A 13,890-nucleotide genomic window follows, 5' to 3' on the forward strand; every position below is an offset into this window, starting at 1 on the left:
TGTTACAGTCATTTAGGACCAAAGGTTATCTGACATCAACGGTCCTAGTGTGAAACTGTCACAGTGTGTGATGCTCAGAGTGTGTCTTCTTCACGCTCTCATGTTAGTTTCACTTAATATGAATCTGTTTAATCCGACAGTCGCTCACAGGGGCTTGTATGATGGTTGGGGTTACTCTGTGTCTTTACCCCACAGTATAAAGCACTCTCAGCCAACTGCTGTGGTTATTTGGTTCTATATAAATAAAGTTTCACTGAATTGAATCAAAATGTAAATAACAACAGAGTCTGGTAAACTTCTTTTTCACTCACAGTAGAACAAAGAAGTCATATAAAGTCACAAAAGGCAGGAAACGTCAGTTTTAGTATAGAAACAGCTGGAGGAAGGTTGAAGAGTTCGTGATTGTGTTTTCAAGCATTCAGGGAGACTTTGAGCAGCCACGCGGTGGCGCTGTTATTCAGGATCATGAAAGCAGATTACTGTGTTTAGATCAGGGCTGTGATTGGCTCCGGACGTACAAACAGAAAGTTTTATTTCAGAGAGGGCAGACGTTTACCCTCAGAAACGTATAGGGCTACTTGTTGTTCAGAGCTTTAAAGTATAGGAATGTGTTTGATGTGATCCTATACGGTCATGTTTACCACTGACGCAGAGCAGAGAGCCCGCTGATCAGGTGCTTGTCGATCACAGGTTTCGGTGTTGTGATTACTGACACCTCCGTGATGCTGTCTCTGCTCCTTTTTCTGCCTCTGTGGTCACACATCGATCCGCTCTGCGTTGGTTATTCCTCATGTTTTTGTTTCGTCAAAGATACACGCCCCCTGGCGGCCTCTGACAGCCTTACCACGCTCTGACATAATCAGCCAATCAGAGACGAAGTTTTGCCCCGTCCCATTTGATTGACAGGGGTGTCGGCGAATGGCGGTGCGCCTGCGCCGTTGGCCTGTGTTGCGGGAGGGAGGGGCTCCGCTCCGCTCGGCAGCACAGCGGAAGAAAATGGCGGCCGTGGCTGCAGAGCCAGGAGCTGCGGCGGTTCCGACAACAACAGCGACCGACGAGGGCCCGCCAGCGCAGGGCCCGGCGGGACCGGGTCTCCCGGGAGCCCGATCGGAGTGCGAGGGACTGCAGGAGACCGGGCCGGCATTGGACCTAGGCGCGATGCGGGCGGAGGACGGAGGGGACGCGGAGGGCCGCCATGTCAGGCCGGAGCTGGAGCCCGCGGCGGGAAACGCGCATCCGGAGAGCGACGAAGCTAGCGGCTCCGGGCCGCCGGAGCGGGTCAACGCGGACCGCTTCTCCCCCGGACTGCCCGCGGACCCGGAGGGCGGCGGAGACGTGTCTGCGCAGGAGGCGTACCGCGGCCCGGACCCGCAGCCCTCAGCCGTGTTCTTGCACTCATTCCCGGCCGCGCCGCCCGTCACCGAGGCCGGCCTGTCTCTGGCCGAACCTGCCGAACCCACCACCAACGAGACCACGGACCGAGCCGAGACCGCGGGCCGGGGTTACACGAGCCTGGAGCAGGCGGAGCGGAGGCCCGCGACGGACACTGTGCTGGACGAGACGGCGGACGGTCCGGACCCGGACCCAGCGGGGCCCGAGGAGCTGGCTGCCCGAGGCCCGAGGGATTCTTCCCCGCCCTGCCGCTCACCGAAACGGCGGCTGCTGACCGAGCCTGCCGCCGAGGATCGAGTCGTAGCTGACTCTGTGCTGGACCTCAGTCTCGGGTCCGAGGTTCGTGTCTGCCTGGACCACGTCATCGATGACGCGCTGGTGGTGTCTTTCCGGCTGGGAGAGAAGGTGTTCTCCGGGGTCCTGATGGACGTTTCAAAAAGGTGAAACTTTATTAGCAGCAGAGGATGGATGTGATTGATTAGTGATTGATCCTGAACTATGAGGTAGTTTAGAAACAATCAAAAATGATTAGTATTTCTATTTGTCATTGTTTTAAGGATTTAAATGTGTCCAGCTCACCTGTATGAACAGGTTATTGGTCAGGTAAACAGCCCTGCAGGAGCGTCCTGCTCCTCGTTAAACGGCTGCGGGGATTGATTAGGCTGCAGTGTTAGCCAGACACACCTGAGCATCATTACCTGCTGACCTTTGACCTGGTTGGTGATGGATATAGGACAGAAGCAAGAATGAGAGTGTCTTTACAGCGCTCTGCTGCTCAGTGGGGGGGGGGGGAGACTAAGACAGGTCACCAGGTGATAAAACACAGACCTGATGCATAATCACCCACCCATAACCTTCATAGCCACAGATACACAGTTACACAGTGGTGTTTTCACAGTGGTTTCTTATGTATAAACACATACAGTGTTGTTTTCGTTGTGCAAAAGTCTTGAATCACTTTTTGTTGCGTTTTGCTGAGCGTTGTGCTGCAGAGATTTGTCTGCATCATTACTTAAAAATCATTGTTGTCAGTTACTGTTTGTTTATTCTTACTCAACACTGGGGGGGCGGGGTCTGAATATGAGGAAATGAGGGTGACTCACGACTTTTGCACAGTACTGCATGTGTACGAGCAGTAATTACACATGTGACCGATTACTGCCGGGTGTTTTCCATATGTGATGCGCTGGCTGCATCAGAGTCTCATGCTCGCCATGTTTGCTTCCAGGTTCGGTCCGTACGGGATTCCCATCACCGTGTTCCCACGCCGGGACGACCGGAGTCGACCTCCCACGTCTCTCCAGCAGCCACTGCCGGTTAGCAACGACTTTCCGGCCATCAAAAAGGAAGAGAACGCTGCTCCGCCCCCTCCTCAGGACTGCACCTCTAAACCGCCACCGCTGTTTCAGGAGGGGGCACCGTACCCACCTCCTTTGTTCATCAGGGACACCTACAACCAGGCCTTACCTCAGCCGCCGCCGCGCAAGATTAAACGGCCAAAGAGGCGCTACCGCTGCGAAGAGCCCACTTCCATCATGAACGCCATCAAGCTCCGCCCCCGACAGGTACTCTGCGACAAATGCAAAGGGGTGGTGGCGTCAGGCGGGCACCGGGAGACACGGCGGGGGCCGGTGGACCTGAGGGGCGACGAGACTTCGCGGCGGCGGAAGGTAGCAGAAGGACCGATCTCTGCTGAGGTCAAGCGTCTGAGGAGTGACGACAAAGGACGGCCCCCGGCTGCCGACCGGCGCTCGTCATCAGGGATACGTGTGTCATCTTCGTCACAATCCTCTTCCCGCCGCGTTTTGAGGGGAGTGGCCTCATCCTCATCCTCGGCGACCTCGAGCCGCATGCGCCTGAAGCTGAACTCTAAGAAGGTTCTGACCAAAGGGTCAGCTGACCGCTCCAAGGCGCGGCAGGTGCTCAAGACGTTGGTGAGGAGCTCGCAAACGCCGCCGCCGCGCCGGCACAAAGACCAGGACCAGGACCGCCCCAAGGCTGTGACCCGAGCCGCCACCCTGCAGAACCACAACCAGAAGGTCCACTTCACCCGGCGCCTGCAGCACCTCAGCGCTGCCGCCAGCACGCCGCTTCCACCCAGAATGCGCCTCAAACCCCAAAGGTATCGTACCGACGACAGCCAGGCACAGAGCTCCTCCTCCTCCTCGTCCCCGCCCAAACTCAGCGCTCGCTCATCACCTCCCAAACCAGAACTAAGCCCCGCCTCAACACCCAACCCATCCACAGCCACGCCCCCACTTCAAGTAACTGCTCCTCCCCCAACGCCATCCTGTATGGGAAGCGTTGCCGCGGAGATGCAGGCAGCGTCTGAGGGGAGAGTAGGAGGTCCTCCCTCCTCCTCTTCTCTAGACTCCACCCCCTCAGAGTGTAGCTCCACAGACAATTTTGAACTCCCCCCACCCGGAGATCCTCCCTCTTCCTCTTCTCCCTCCCATAACTCCCCCTCCTCAGCTCCACGGTGCCCACCCTCCTCTCCGCCAACTGGCCCTCCCCTCAGAGCTAATGGTGAGGAAGTGCAGTGTGGCGTTGGGGAGGAGGGCAACGACCTGAAGAGGCGCCGTAAGTCTTCCACGTCGTCTTCCTCCTCCTCCTCGTCATCGTCATCCTCCGTCTTCTCCAAGGCCGTTTCAAAATGTCCGCTCCCGGACGGCCGCACCGTGTGCGTCGGCGATATTGTGTGGGCGAAGATCTACGGCTTCCCGTGGTGGCCGGCGCGTGTGCTCGGCATTACGGTGTCGCGGCGTGGCGATACGGGGCTGGCGGTGCAGCAGGAGGCGCGTGTGTCGTGGTTCGGCTCGCCCACCACGTCCTTCCTGCCGCTCGCACAGCTGTCGCCCTTCCTGGAGACGTTCCAGTCGCGTTTCGACAGGAAGCGGAAGGGCCCGTACCGCCGCGCCATCGCTGAGGCCGCCAGCGCTGCCAAGCAGCTCACACCGGAGGTGCGGGCGCTGCTTACCCAGTTTGAGACGTAGCATCGGCCGCCGCCCACTCGCCCCATCCTCACTGCCCACCCCTTTCAGACAGGCCCCGCCCTTTCAGAGGAGGTGGGAGGAGCTAAAAATGACTGATGGACAATGATGAGTGTGTTTCACATTTATGGGGGGAGGGGGATCTGTCAGGGGCGGGGCTATCTTCAGTCACTGGCGGCGTTTCAGTTTTCCGCACCGTGGGAAATGTTATGTAGATAATTTAGCCTGATGGTTGGCTGACAGAGCGATGATGTCACAGTATTAATAAACACTAATTAAGTTCCTCGTAGTGATTGACTGATCTGAGTGGCTGGCGGTGTGATGTCACTTCCTGTTGATAAAATAGACTGAAAACTTGTTTTTTTTTCTAGAAACTTCGTTTCCGTACAGAATTGAATAAACTGTGAACAAAGTGAGGTCCAACCCACAGCCCGGGGCCCCAGACGTGGCCGTGCTGAGCCGCTGTCAGGACGGTGCGTTCGAGGCCCCGGGCTGCTCGGGCGGCCCAACGCTCTCTGATGATGATGATGATGGTGATGATGGTGATGAAGGTTCTCTGCTGTCAGACTGTTTACCGTCTGTTTGCAGATCAGAGAGTCCTGCTGGACAAAATAACGGGAACAGTGTGTACATGTGTTGCTTCCTGTTTGAATCTGAATAAACGCTCAAACTTCTCTGACCTTCGCCTCATCATTTCCACTCTTCTTCTGTGGTGTTTCTCTGGCGGAGACCTTGGACTTTCTCACCTGCAAACAGATGTTTGGTAAACGGGTCTCCACAGCTGCTCCCACATTTGCCTCTTGTGGCTGATTGGTCCGTTCGCCGGTCAGGTGGTGGTGGTTAATTCCTTTAGTTCACAGATCCCGCAGACCCTGAAACAAAAATCCAGGACTGATATCCTAAACGCCCTTGTTCCAGTGAGTGTGCCGCTCAGGTCCGTTAGCTTCGTCGCAGGTGCCTCTAGATCAAACCTGAGGCTGGACCAGCCCGGCTGGTGAAGCAGGTAGCAGCAGGTGAACACAGCGTCCTCACGTGTTATTACCATCAGCTGTTATCAGTCAGACTCAGTGTAGATAAAGCTGATCGGCGTCCTGGTTCTGGTCTGGGTCAGTGTTTGAGAGGTCGGCACAGTTACCTGTAGCATCCAATCACTGAGCTCCGCCACTGAAAAACAACGTCAGCGACGAAGTTCTTCAACCCGCGTTTCTTCTGGAGCCCACCTGATGGTGACAGCCATGGTTACAAAACGATTCATGGTTCATACGTCATCACTTATCCGGTCTTTACGTGGTGATGTATGAACTCCGGGTCCAAACTCCTCTGCGTTTATTAAGCCTGTTGTGTTTTTAATGTGCTTTGTATTTTGTTCTGTTTAATCTGAACAAGCCCCTAAAAACAGTCAGTGATCACTGTCGGCCTCTCTCGATTTTTATTACCGCTGTTCATTCTAAAGCTCCGTTTAAACCCCTCTGATGTAACTGCAGCCCATGCAGCAGTATATGAATGACTAACCTCGTATTGTGGATGGATTATCTCAGTTGTTCTCCTGACTGAAGTTTGGTCTGTTTACAGCATCCTGCCATGCGATTGCATTTGTTCCTGACCCATTGAGTGGAAAAAAGTTAGCGTTCATCCTCCAGTTTCACTGTGTTTATGCTAACATAGCTGTGTAGCTAGCGATCACGTAGCACATCATTATATACCAGCTAGCCCAACTTCAGTAACCCTACAAACATCACTGCTGTTTAGTTTTCTGTCTTCATTTATGTTGGAAGTGATAGCAGAGCTGTACGTTTTATTTTTTATGTTTATGTGGAAACTAGCGAGCTAACTTCCTGCTAACTTCTAACTCTGTTAAATTTAATACATTCTGTTTTCATGGACGTTAAACTTAACTGTTACACCTGGTAAAGCAGCAATGCTGATGATTTTATTACAGAGGAAAGAATTTAGACAGTTTGTAACTCTCAGTGATGCTGCTGTGTTCGTTTGACTTTGGGACCTGCAGCGGAGGTTGGACCTGGAAACAGCTAAGGACGTTACATCTGGGGGTAAACAGCTTTCTGACCTCTGTGAACTCTTGCCGGCTCAGTTTATGGGGGTTAGTATCACTATGTTTAAAAAGGATTATCTGTGGAAAGCTCATTGGCTAACGATGTGGATGGCGTGTGGCTGGGCGGGTTCCTGTTGGTGTAAGAGTGTCAAAGGAGGAGACTGGACTTCTTTAAGCGTGTAAAGCTCTGGGGCTGGTCCCTTAGGCAGGTTGTTCATCCACTATCATCTTAATATTAGTATTGATGCTAATAATAGTAACAAATTATTAATAATAGTCCAGTTGCTTTCCTTCAGCCTTTTAAGACAATGTAATTGACGAATCATTAGCCAATCAGCGAGCAGTGTCACATCCGTTCAGTTTTAAAAATGAAGATGGTGACACTGAGCACGCCTCTGACAGGACTTCAGAGACCGCCAGGTGATGTCACTGAAGCCACGTCCACCTTTGACCCCGTGAGAGGGCGCTGTTCTGATAAATCTGTGACGCTCGCTGCTCCCGGAGAGGTCAGGGGTCACAGTGTGTCAGTCTTCTGTCAGTCAGCACCCACCCCTCACAGACCAGGGTAGAACACAGACCCCTAGCTTCACCATGACAACCAACAGTATCGCATCATCACCACAGACGGTGCCAGCAGGTTGAAAAACCACAGTCACATTTAAAAACACACCTGTGTGGTCAGGGTCAGCTTTGGGACCACAGCAGATACTCCAATCAATAAACTGATAAATCAACCAATCAACAGACGAAACCACTGATCAATAAGCAGAGTGACAGGCCAGGCTCAGGCTAAATGCTGGAGAGGTGGGTCCGGCTACACTATGGTAAACTAATCAGCTGATTCTTTGATCTCCTCCTCATTATTCTTCGTCCTTCAGGTGCCCCTAGACTCTGCCCACATTTGCCTCTCGTTTTCTAATCTGCCTCTGGCTGATTGGTCGGTTCGCTGGTCAGGTGGTGGTGGTTAATTCCTTTAGTTCACAGGATAAGAGGCTCATCCACCTCCTCTGTCACACCGCCGCTCTGCATGTCCTTCTTCACTGCATCCATGATCCTCCTCTGAGCTCCTCCTCCTGCCTGCAGCTCCACCTTCATCCTCCACCCTCCCTCCTCTGCACATGCTCAGACCATCAGCTTCTCTCACTTGGAGCCGTCCCTCTGATGGTCTTATTTCTGATCCTGTCAAAAACTACAACCGCTACTCAAGCTGATGTGTGTTGCTAGTGTTAGCTGTTATCAGAGATTAATAACTGTTATTGATTTTAATCATTATTCTTGATTGAAAGAAAACATAGGTAGGGTCACTCTTCATCTGTGTCCACGTCCTCTGACTCTGCAGGTTTCAGCTCACCTGTCTCAGTTTGATCACATGATTTGCATTATTATCTATTATCTAAAGCCCAGAGCTGGTTAACCAGTAAAAACTGGTTCCCACAGACACACCGGGACTGTTTTTTTTTATGTAGAACCAGAGTTCTCTGAGTAAAATGTCAGTTAAATAGAGTCTCATGGACTCATATTTTATTCACAATAAAAACAGCAGGACGATGCTAACCTGCCGACTGCATCTATCCAAAGAGTCCAGCTGCAGCATCAGGCCTGCTGAGCAGCTGGAACCCTCAGACCAGACCAGCCGCTGTCCTCGGCTCACAGGCTGATGTTAGCGGGGACGCACGGACTGTCCTGCCTCCACAGTTCTATTAAAATGTCCTCACTTTACACCTCGGACGTGTTTTCTGTGCTATTGTGACTAAAACACGAGATCCAGATGTGACTTTACTCAGAGATCAGCTCTGCTGGAATAAATTTGTCATTTTGTGCCTGACTCGCCACAACGAGGAGGCGCCACCTGCAGGTGACTCTCAGTCACTACATGTCGTTAACGTGCCACTCAGCCAATCACTGATCATTAACATATTGATCCATGCAATAAGTGAAAATGGTCATAACGATGAGGTCACTTCCTGTTTGTGAATCCAGGTTTATTAACAGGAAGTCAAAAACGAGTGCCTTCTGTCCGAATAGTTAATCAGTAGCAAGTATCACAGGTCAGTGAGGCTGATGATCTCCTGTGTCAGGCACTCACCTGATCACCTGAGAATGTGATACCGCTGCTAAAAGCGTTTGGCGGGCGTGTCCATGCTGGTTGCCAATCAGCACAGATGTGTAACACCTGCTTAACATCACAGGGGAGCTGCCCTGTCTGAGTAGGTGATCCTAATCAATACTCTCTCTCTCTCTCTCTGCAGCACAACGCTGAAGAGCTGCTGACACTGAGTATCCTGCGCTGTGATTGGCTGAGAGTCTGTGGGCGGGCCTGGATCGTCACATGGATACAGATGATTAATAATCAATAATTATTTAAGTAAAGAGTTTATATTTATAAGAAATGTATTGATCTGGTCTGAACACTGCCCGTTTCCATGGATACCTGGTTTGGATCAGTGACATTAAATGCTATAATTTGCGTCCTCCAATCAGCTGTCATTCCACAATCAGCCAATAACTAATCAGCTCGTAGCTTAAGGAGTGATGTCACCGAGATTTACAGACTTTACTGCTGCACGTGAATGCACTGTCCTCTTGAAGACTCACCTGGCATTGAGGCTCCACCCCTCCACACACCTGAAGCAGAGATGTGTTAGCTTAGCTTGCCACAGAGGCTGCAAGCAGATGGACACTGCTAACATAGCAGCTGTAACAGGTGGTGTGCTCAGTTTTGATTGGAAACAGTGTTATGCTGTGACAGCGTCTCCACGACAACCACAGGTACACCTGTGTTTTACCTGGAAGTTTGCTTCTCACATGTTTTTATGTCTTTAAAATGATGCAAACAGGAAATTCTTCTTCTTGTAAAGTTGTAAACAAGATGCAATAAAAGGTTGCATGTGTCAAACTGCTCTCACTGGGTTATTGGACGCAATCTGCAGGAAGTGCCTTTTTTTTCAAAGTAAATGCCACATTTCATCAATGCAAGCGATCGTGGCTCAAGAGTTAGGAGTTCGCCTTGTAATTGGAAGGTTGCCGGTTCGAGCCCCGGCTTAGACAGTCTCGGTCGTTGTGTCCTTGGGCAAGACACTTCACCCGTTGCCTACTGGTGGTGGTCAGAGGGCCCGGTGGCGCCAGTGTCCGGCAGCCTCGCCTCTGTCAGTGCGCCCCAGGGTGGCTGTGGCTACAGTGTAGCTGCCATCACCAGTGTGTGAATGTGTGTGTGAATGGGTGGGTGACTGGATATGTAAAGCGCTTTGGGGTCCTTAGGGACTAGTAAAGCGCTATATAAATACAGGCCATTTACCATTAATGTGAAACATTCAAACCTACAGCTGAGCAGCAGCAGCTATACAGGTGAGTCTGAAGTTGTACAGGTAGTTATAATTAATGGTTATACTGGGTGTCTTACCTATACGTTAGCTGAAGAATATCTAGTTATCAGTTGTTACTGGTTATGTTAAGTAACGTACTTGTTATACTGCTTGTTTTACTGTTTATACTGGGTGCATGTGGTTCTATGACTCTGTTTGTCTTCTGCCAGACCAGTTTTATAGGTCTGGGCTGTAATCAGGTGGGGGTCCACACACAGACAGGTGTATAATCAGGTGGGGGTCCACACACAGACAGGTTTATGCTCAGGTCGGGGTCCACACACAGACAGGTGTATAATCAGGTGGGGGGGGGGGGGGGGGTGTCCACACACAGGCAGGTTTATTATCAGTTTGGGGTCCACACACAGACAGGTGTATAATCAGGTGGGGGTCCACACACAGACAGGTTTATGCTCAGGTCGGGGTCCACACACAGACAGGTGTATAATCAGGTTGGGGTCCACACACAGACAGGTGTATAATCAGGTGGGGTGGGGGGGGGGGTGTCCACACACAGACAGGTGTATAATCAGGTCGGGGTCCACACACAGACAGGTGTATAATCAGGTCGGGGCTCTCACACAGACAGGTGTATAATCAGGTGGGGGTCCACACACAGACAGGTTTATTATCAGGTGGGGGTCCACACACAGACAGGTGTATAATCAGGTCGGGGTCCACACACAGACAGGTGTATAATCAGGTCGGGGCTCTCACACAGACAGGTGTATAATCAGGTGGGGGTCCACACACAGACAGGTGTATAATCAGGTCGGGGCTCTCACACAGACAGGTGTATAATCAGGTGGGGGTCCACACACAGACAGGTTTATTATCAGGTGGGGGTCCACACACAGGCAGGTTTATTATCAGTTTGGGGTCCACACACAGACAGGTGTATAATCAGGTGGGGGTCCACACACAGACAGGTTTATGCTCAGGTCGGGGTCCACACACAGACAGGTGTATAATCAGGTTGGGGTCCACACACAGACAGGTGTATAATCAGGTGGGGTGGGGGGGGGGGTGTCCACACACAGACAGGTGTATAATCAGGTTGGGGGTCCACACACAGACAGGTGTATAATCAGGTGGGGGTCCACACACAGACAGGTTTATAATCAGGTGGGGGTCCACACACAGACAGGTGTATAATCAGGTTGGGGGTCCACACACAGACAGGTGTATAATCAGGTGGGGGTCCACACACAGACAGGTTTATAATCAGGTGGGGGTCCACACACAGACAGGTTTATTATCAGGTGGGGGTCCACACACAGACAGGTTTATTATCAGGTGGGGGTCCACACACAGACAGGTGTATAATCAGGTCGGGGTCCACACACAGACAGGTTTATGCTCAGGTCGGGGCTCTCACACAGACAGGTGTATAATCAGGTGGGGGTCCACACACAGACAGGTTTATTATCAGGTGGGGGTCCACACACAGACAGGTGTATAATCAGGTCGGGGCTCTCACACAGACAGGTGTATAATCAGGTGGGGGTCCACACACAGACAGGTTTATTATCAGGTGGGGGTCCACACACAGACAGGTGTATAATCAGGTTGGGGGTCCACACACAGACAGGTGTATAATCAGGTGGGGGTCCACACACAGACAGGTTTATGCTCAGGTCGGGGCTCTCACACAGACAGGAGTCCTCGTGTGTGTGTGTGATGGTTAATAATTCCTGTTAATCTGTGTGGACTTTCACCTGAGACTCTAAAACTGAACTTTCTTTCTCTGTTTGCTGCTCGAAGTCAAACAGCCGCAGGTGAAATGGAAGCCGACATTCAGGTAAAGTCATTACTGATCAGTTTTGTTTTACTGAGTTTAGCAGGTGGGGTGTAGGACAAGTATAGCAGGGCAGGAAGGAAGGGTATACTGAACTGTGATAACACACAGTGAGCACTGACCTACAAACAACAGGTGTGGTAAACTGACCTCCGTACAACTACAAGTACTGACGCACACCTGGAAACACCTGGATCCTTTCAGACTAATTTACTGGGTGTTTTTGTGTCTACAGGTTAATCAGGGTCACTGTGACCTGTCTCAGATAGAACATGTGTGTGTTCCTTTGACTTCCATGTGGGGACCTGGAGTGATATGCAGAGAAAGGACATCTTCTGTTCTTTCTTCTTCTTTAGTGTTGTTTTGACTTCTGACATCTGTTTAATGATAGCAACAAATATATAATCGATAATGGTTAATAAGTGAATCATGATGTTTGCTGCACCTGATAACCAGGTGTTTCTGTCTGTCCAATCAGAGTCATGAGGGGAGGGGCTACAAACCCAATAAACCTAACCTGCCAAGGACAGAAGAGAGCAAAAAGAGGCAACCAATGGATGCGCAGAGGGTGGGGTCAGACATGATTTACACCATTGAAGATGTCCCACCATGGTACCTGTGTATTCTACTGGGATTACAGGTGAGACTGGAATTACAGAAGAAAATGTGACTACTGTGGGATTAAGACATTTCAACATGAATTATTGATTTAGACTGGATTACTAGGTTCAAACTGGTATTATACTAGTTTAACCGTGGGTTATACTGGTTTAATTTGGGATTACTGGGTTTAACCTGGGATTATACTGGTTTAACCGGGGACTATACTGGTTTAAACTGGGATTACTGTGATTAACCTGTGATTATACTGATTTAACCTGGGGTTATACTGGTTTAAAATGGGTTTAACTGGGATTATACTGGTTTAAACAATGATTACTGGGTTTAACCTGGGATTATACTGGTTTAAACAGTAAGAATAAGAATGTTTTATTGTCATTATGCCAAAAGCACAACTGAATTATTTGCTGTACCATTCAGTGAAAAGGAAACCAGAAAAAGGAAAGAAAGCAAAACTGTTTCTAAACTGGTTTAAACTGGAATACTGGATGGGGTTGTTTGTAGTTTGATCACTGGTGCAGGTTTGGTGGTGGTTAGAGGAAAAATTTTTAGGATAGCTACCTTGTTGACTCCAGTCTGAAGTTTGTAACAGGTGAATGTTACCTGCTTTACCTTGTGCAGCATTACCTGACGTGCTTCAGTGGTACAGTGGCTGTGCCGTTTCTTCTGGCTGAGGCCATGTGTGTTGGTGGAGACCAAAGCACCATCAGTCAGCTGATTGGAACCATTTTCACGACTGTTGGAATCACGACTCTCATCCAGACCACCGTGGGTGTCAGGTGAGTCTGAGGGAGTCAGGTAAGACTTAAGGAGTCAGGCGAGTGGGCGGAGTCTGACAGTTATGTGTGTTTGTGTGTAGACTTCCTCTCTTTCAGGCAAGTGCGTTTGCGTTCCTCATTCCTGCTCAGGCAATCCTCAGTCTGGACAGGTGGAGGTGTCCCAGTGAAGGTGGAAGTCTCTCTGATTGTTACTGGTTTTTGTAAATAAACAACATGCTCTCATGTGATTTGTTTTTTCCTTTACAGAGGAGATTTATGGGAACTGGAGTCTTCCCCTGAACACCTCACACATCTGGAAGCCTCGAATCAGAGAGGTACGATCACTGCTCCTCAGCAGGTAGTTTCCAGTGGGCACAGTGGGTTGAGGACGGTGAGAGGCCAGACCTAAACCTGAACTGGTTCCTGGAAGACACCAGCAGTCTGGACAGTGCTGGTCTGTCAGAATCCTGTGAACTTCCAGCTCAGAGAAAGTTTCTGATTTTGGCTAAAGTCAGACCCCTGAATCAGGTGGAACCTTGTTCAGGAGGACTCTGCACTTGGTCTTGGACCATTTCTACAAATCCAGGATGTATTTTACTTCACAGGCTTCGCTATGAAATTAAAGCACTTACTTCCTGAGAACCCAGAGCCACACCTGCAGGTACCACCTGTTTCAGAGTCCTCTAGGACTCATCAGTAGCAGCACCTCGTGGTTGGATCCAAGTTGTCATGTCTGTGGAGTGGATTTTTTTTGTTTACTTGCTTTATGACAGAGTTATTTGTTCGCAGATTCAGGGTGCCATCATTATGTCCAGCCTGGTGGAGCTCGTGATTGGTCTGTGTGGGTTACCTGGGTTACTGCTGGAGTACATCGGCCCGCTCACCATCACGCCGACCATCTCACTGATCGGCCTCT

The 13,890-nt window shown here is 50.5% G+C and overlaps 2 protein-coding genes across 5 annotated transcripts in view; both read left to right on the top strand.

Annotated features, from left to right (window-relative positions):
- The first annotated feature begins 896 nt into the window (after positions 1-896).
- On the top strand, positions 897-5,061 carry pwwp2a (PWWP domain containing 2A). Its single transcript, XM_082548436.1, has 2 exons — positions 897-1,832; positions 2,621-5,061. Exons 1-2 carry the CDS (start codon positions 919-921, stop codon positions 4,383-4,385), a joined length of 2,679 nt encoding a protein of 892 aa, XP_082404562.1. The 5' UTR covers positions 897-918; the 3' UTR covers positions 4,386-5,061.
- A 4,678-nt stretch (positions 5,062-9,739) lies between these two features.
- The window catches only part of slc23a1 (solute carrier family 23 member 1), a 9,638-nt gene continuing 5,487 nt past the window's right edge, over positions 9,740-13,890 (top strand). The window contains exons 1-7 of one of the 4 annotated variants that reach the window (XM_082548132.1): positions 11,274-11,297; positions 11,562-11,598; positions 12,074-12,235; positions 12,838-12,995; positions 13,076-13,164; positions 13,242-13,309; positions 13,764-13,890. The exon at positions 13,764-13,890 is cut by the window's right edge and continues 55 nt beyond it. In XM_082548132.1, the coding sequence (XP_082404258.1) occupies positions 11,581-11,598; positions 12,074-12,235; positions 12,838-12,995; positions 13,076-13,164; positions 13,242-13,309; positions 13,764-13,890 (622 nt within the window). In that variant the 5' untranslated portion in view covers positions 11,274-11,297; positions 11,562-11,580. The other 3 variants (XM_082548131.1, XM_082548130.1, XM_082548133.1) reach the window with 3 other exon arrangements.

This window comes from Aulonocara stuartgranti (genome assembly GCF_965226115.1).
Source record: "Aulonocara stuartgranti genome assembly, chromosome: 10".
NCBI classification, from domain to species: Eukaryota; Metazoa; Chordata; class Actinopteri; order Cichliformes; family Cichlidae; genus Aulonocara; species Aulonocara stuartgranti.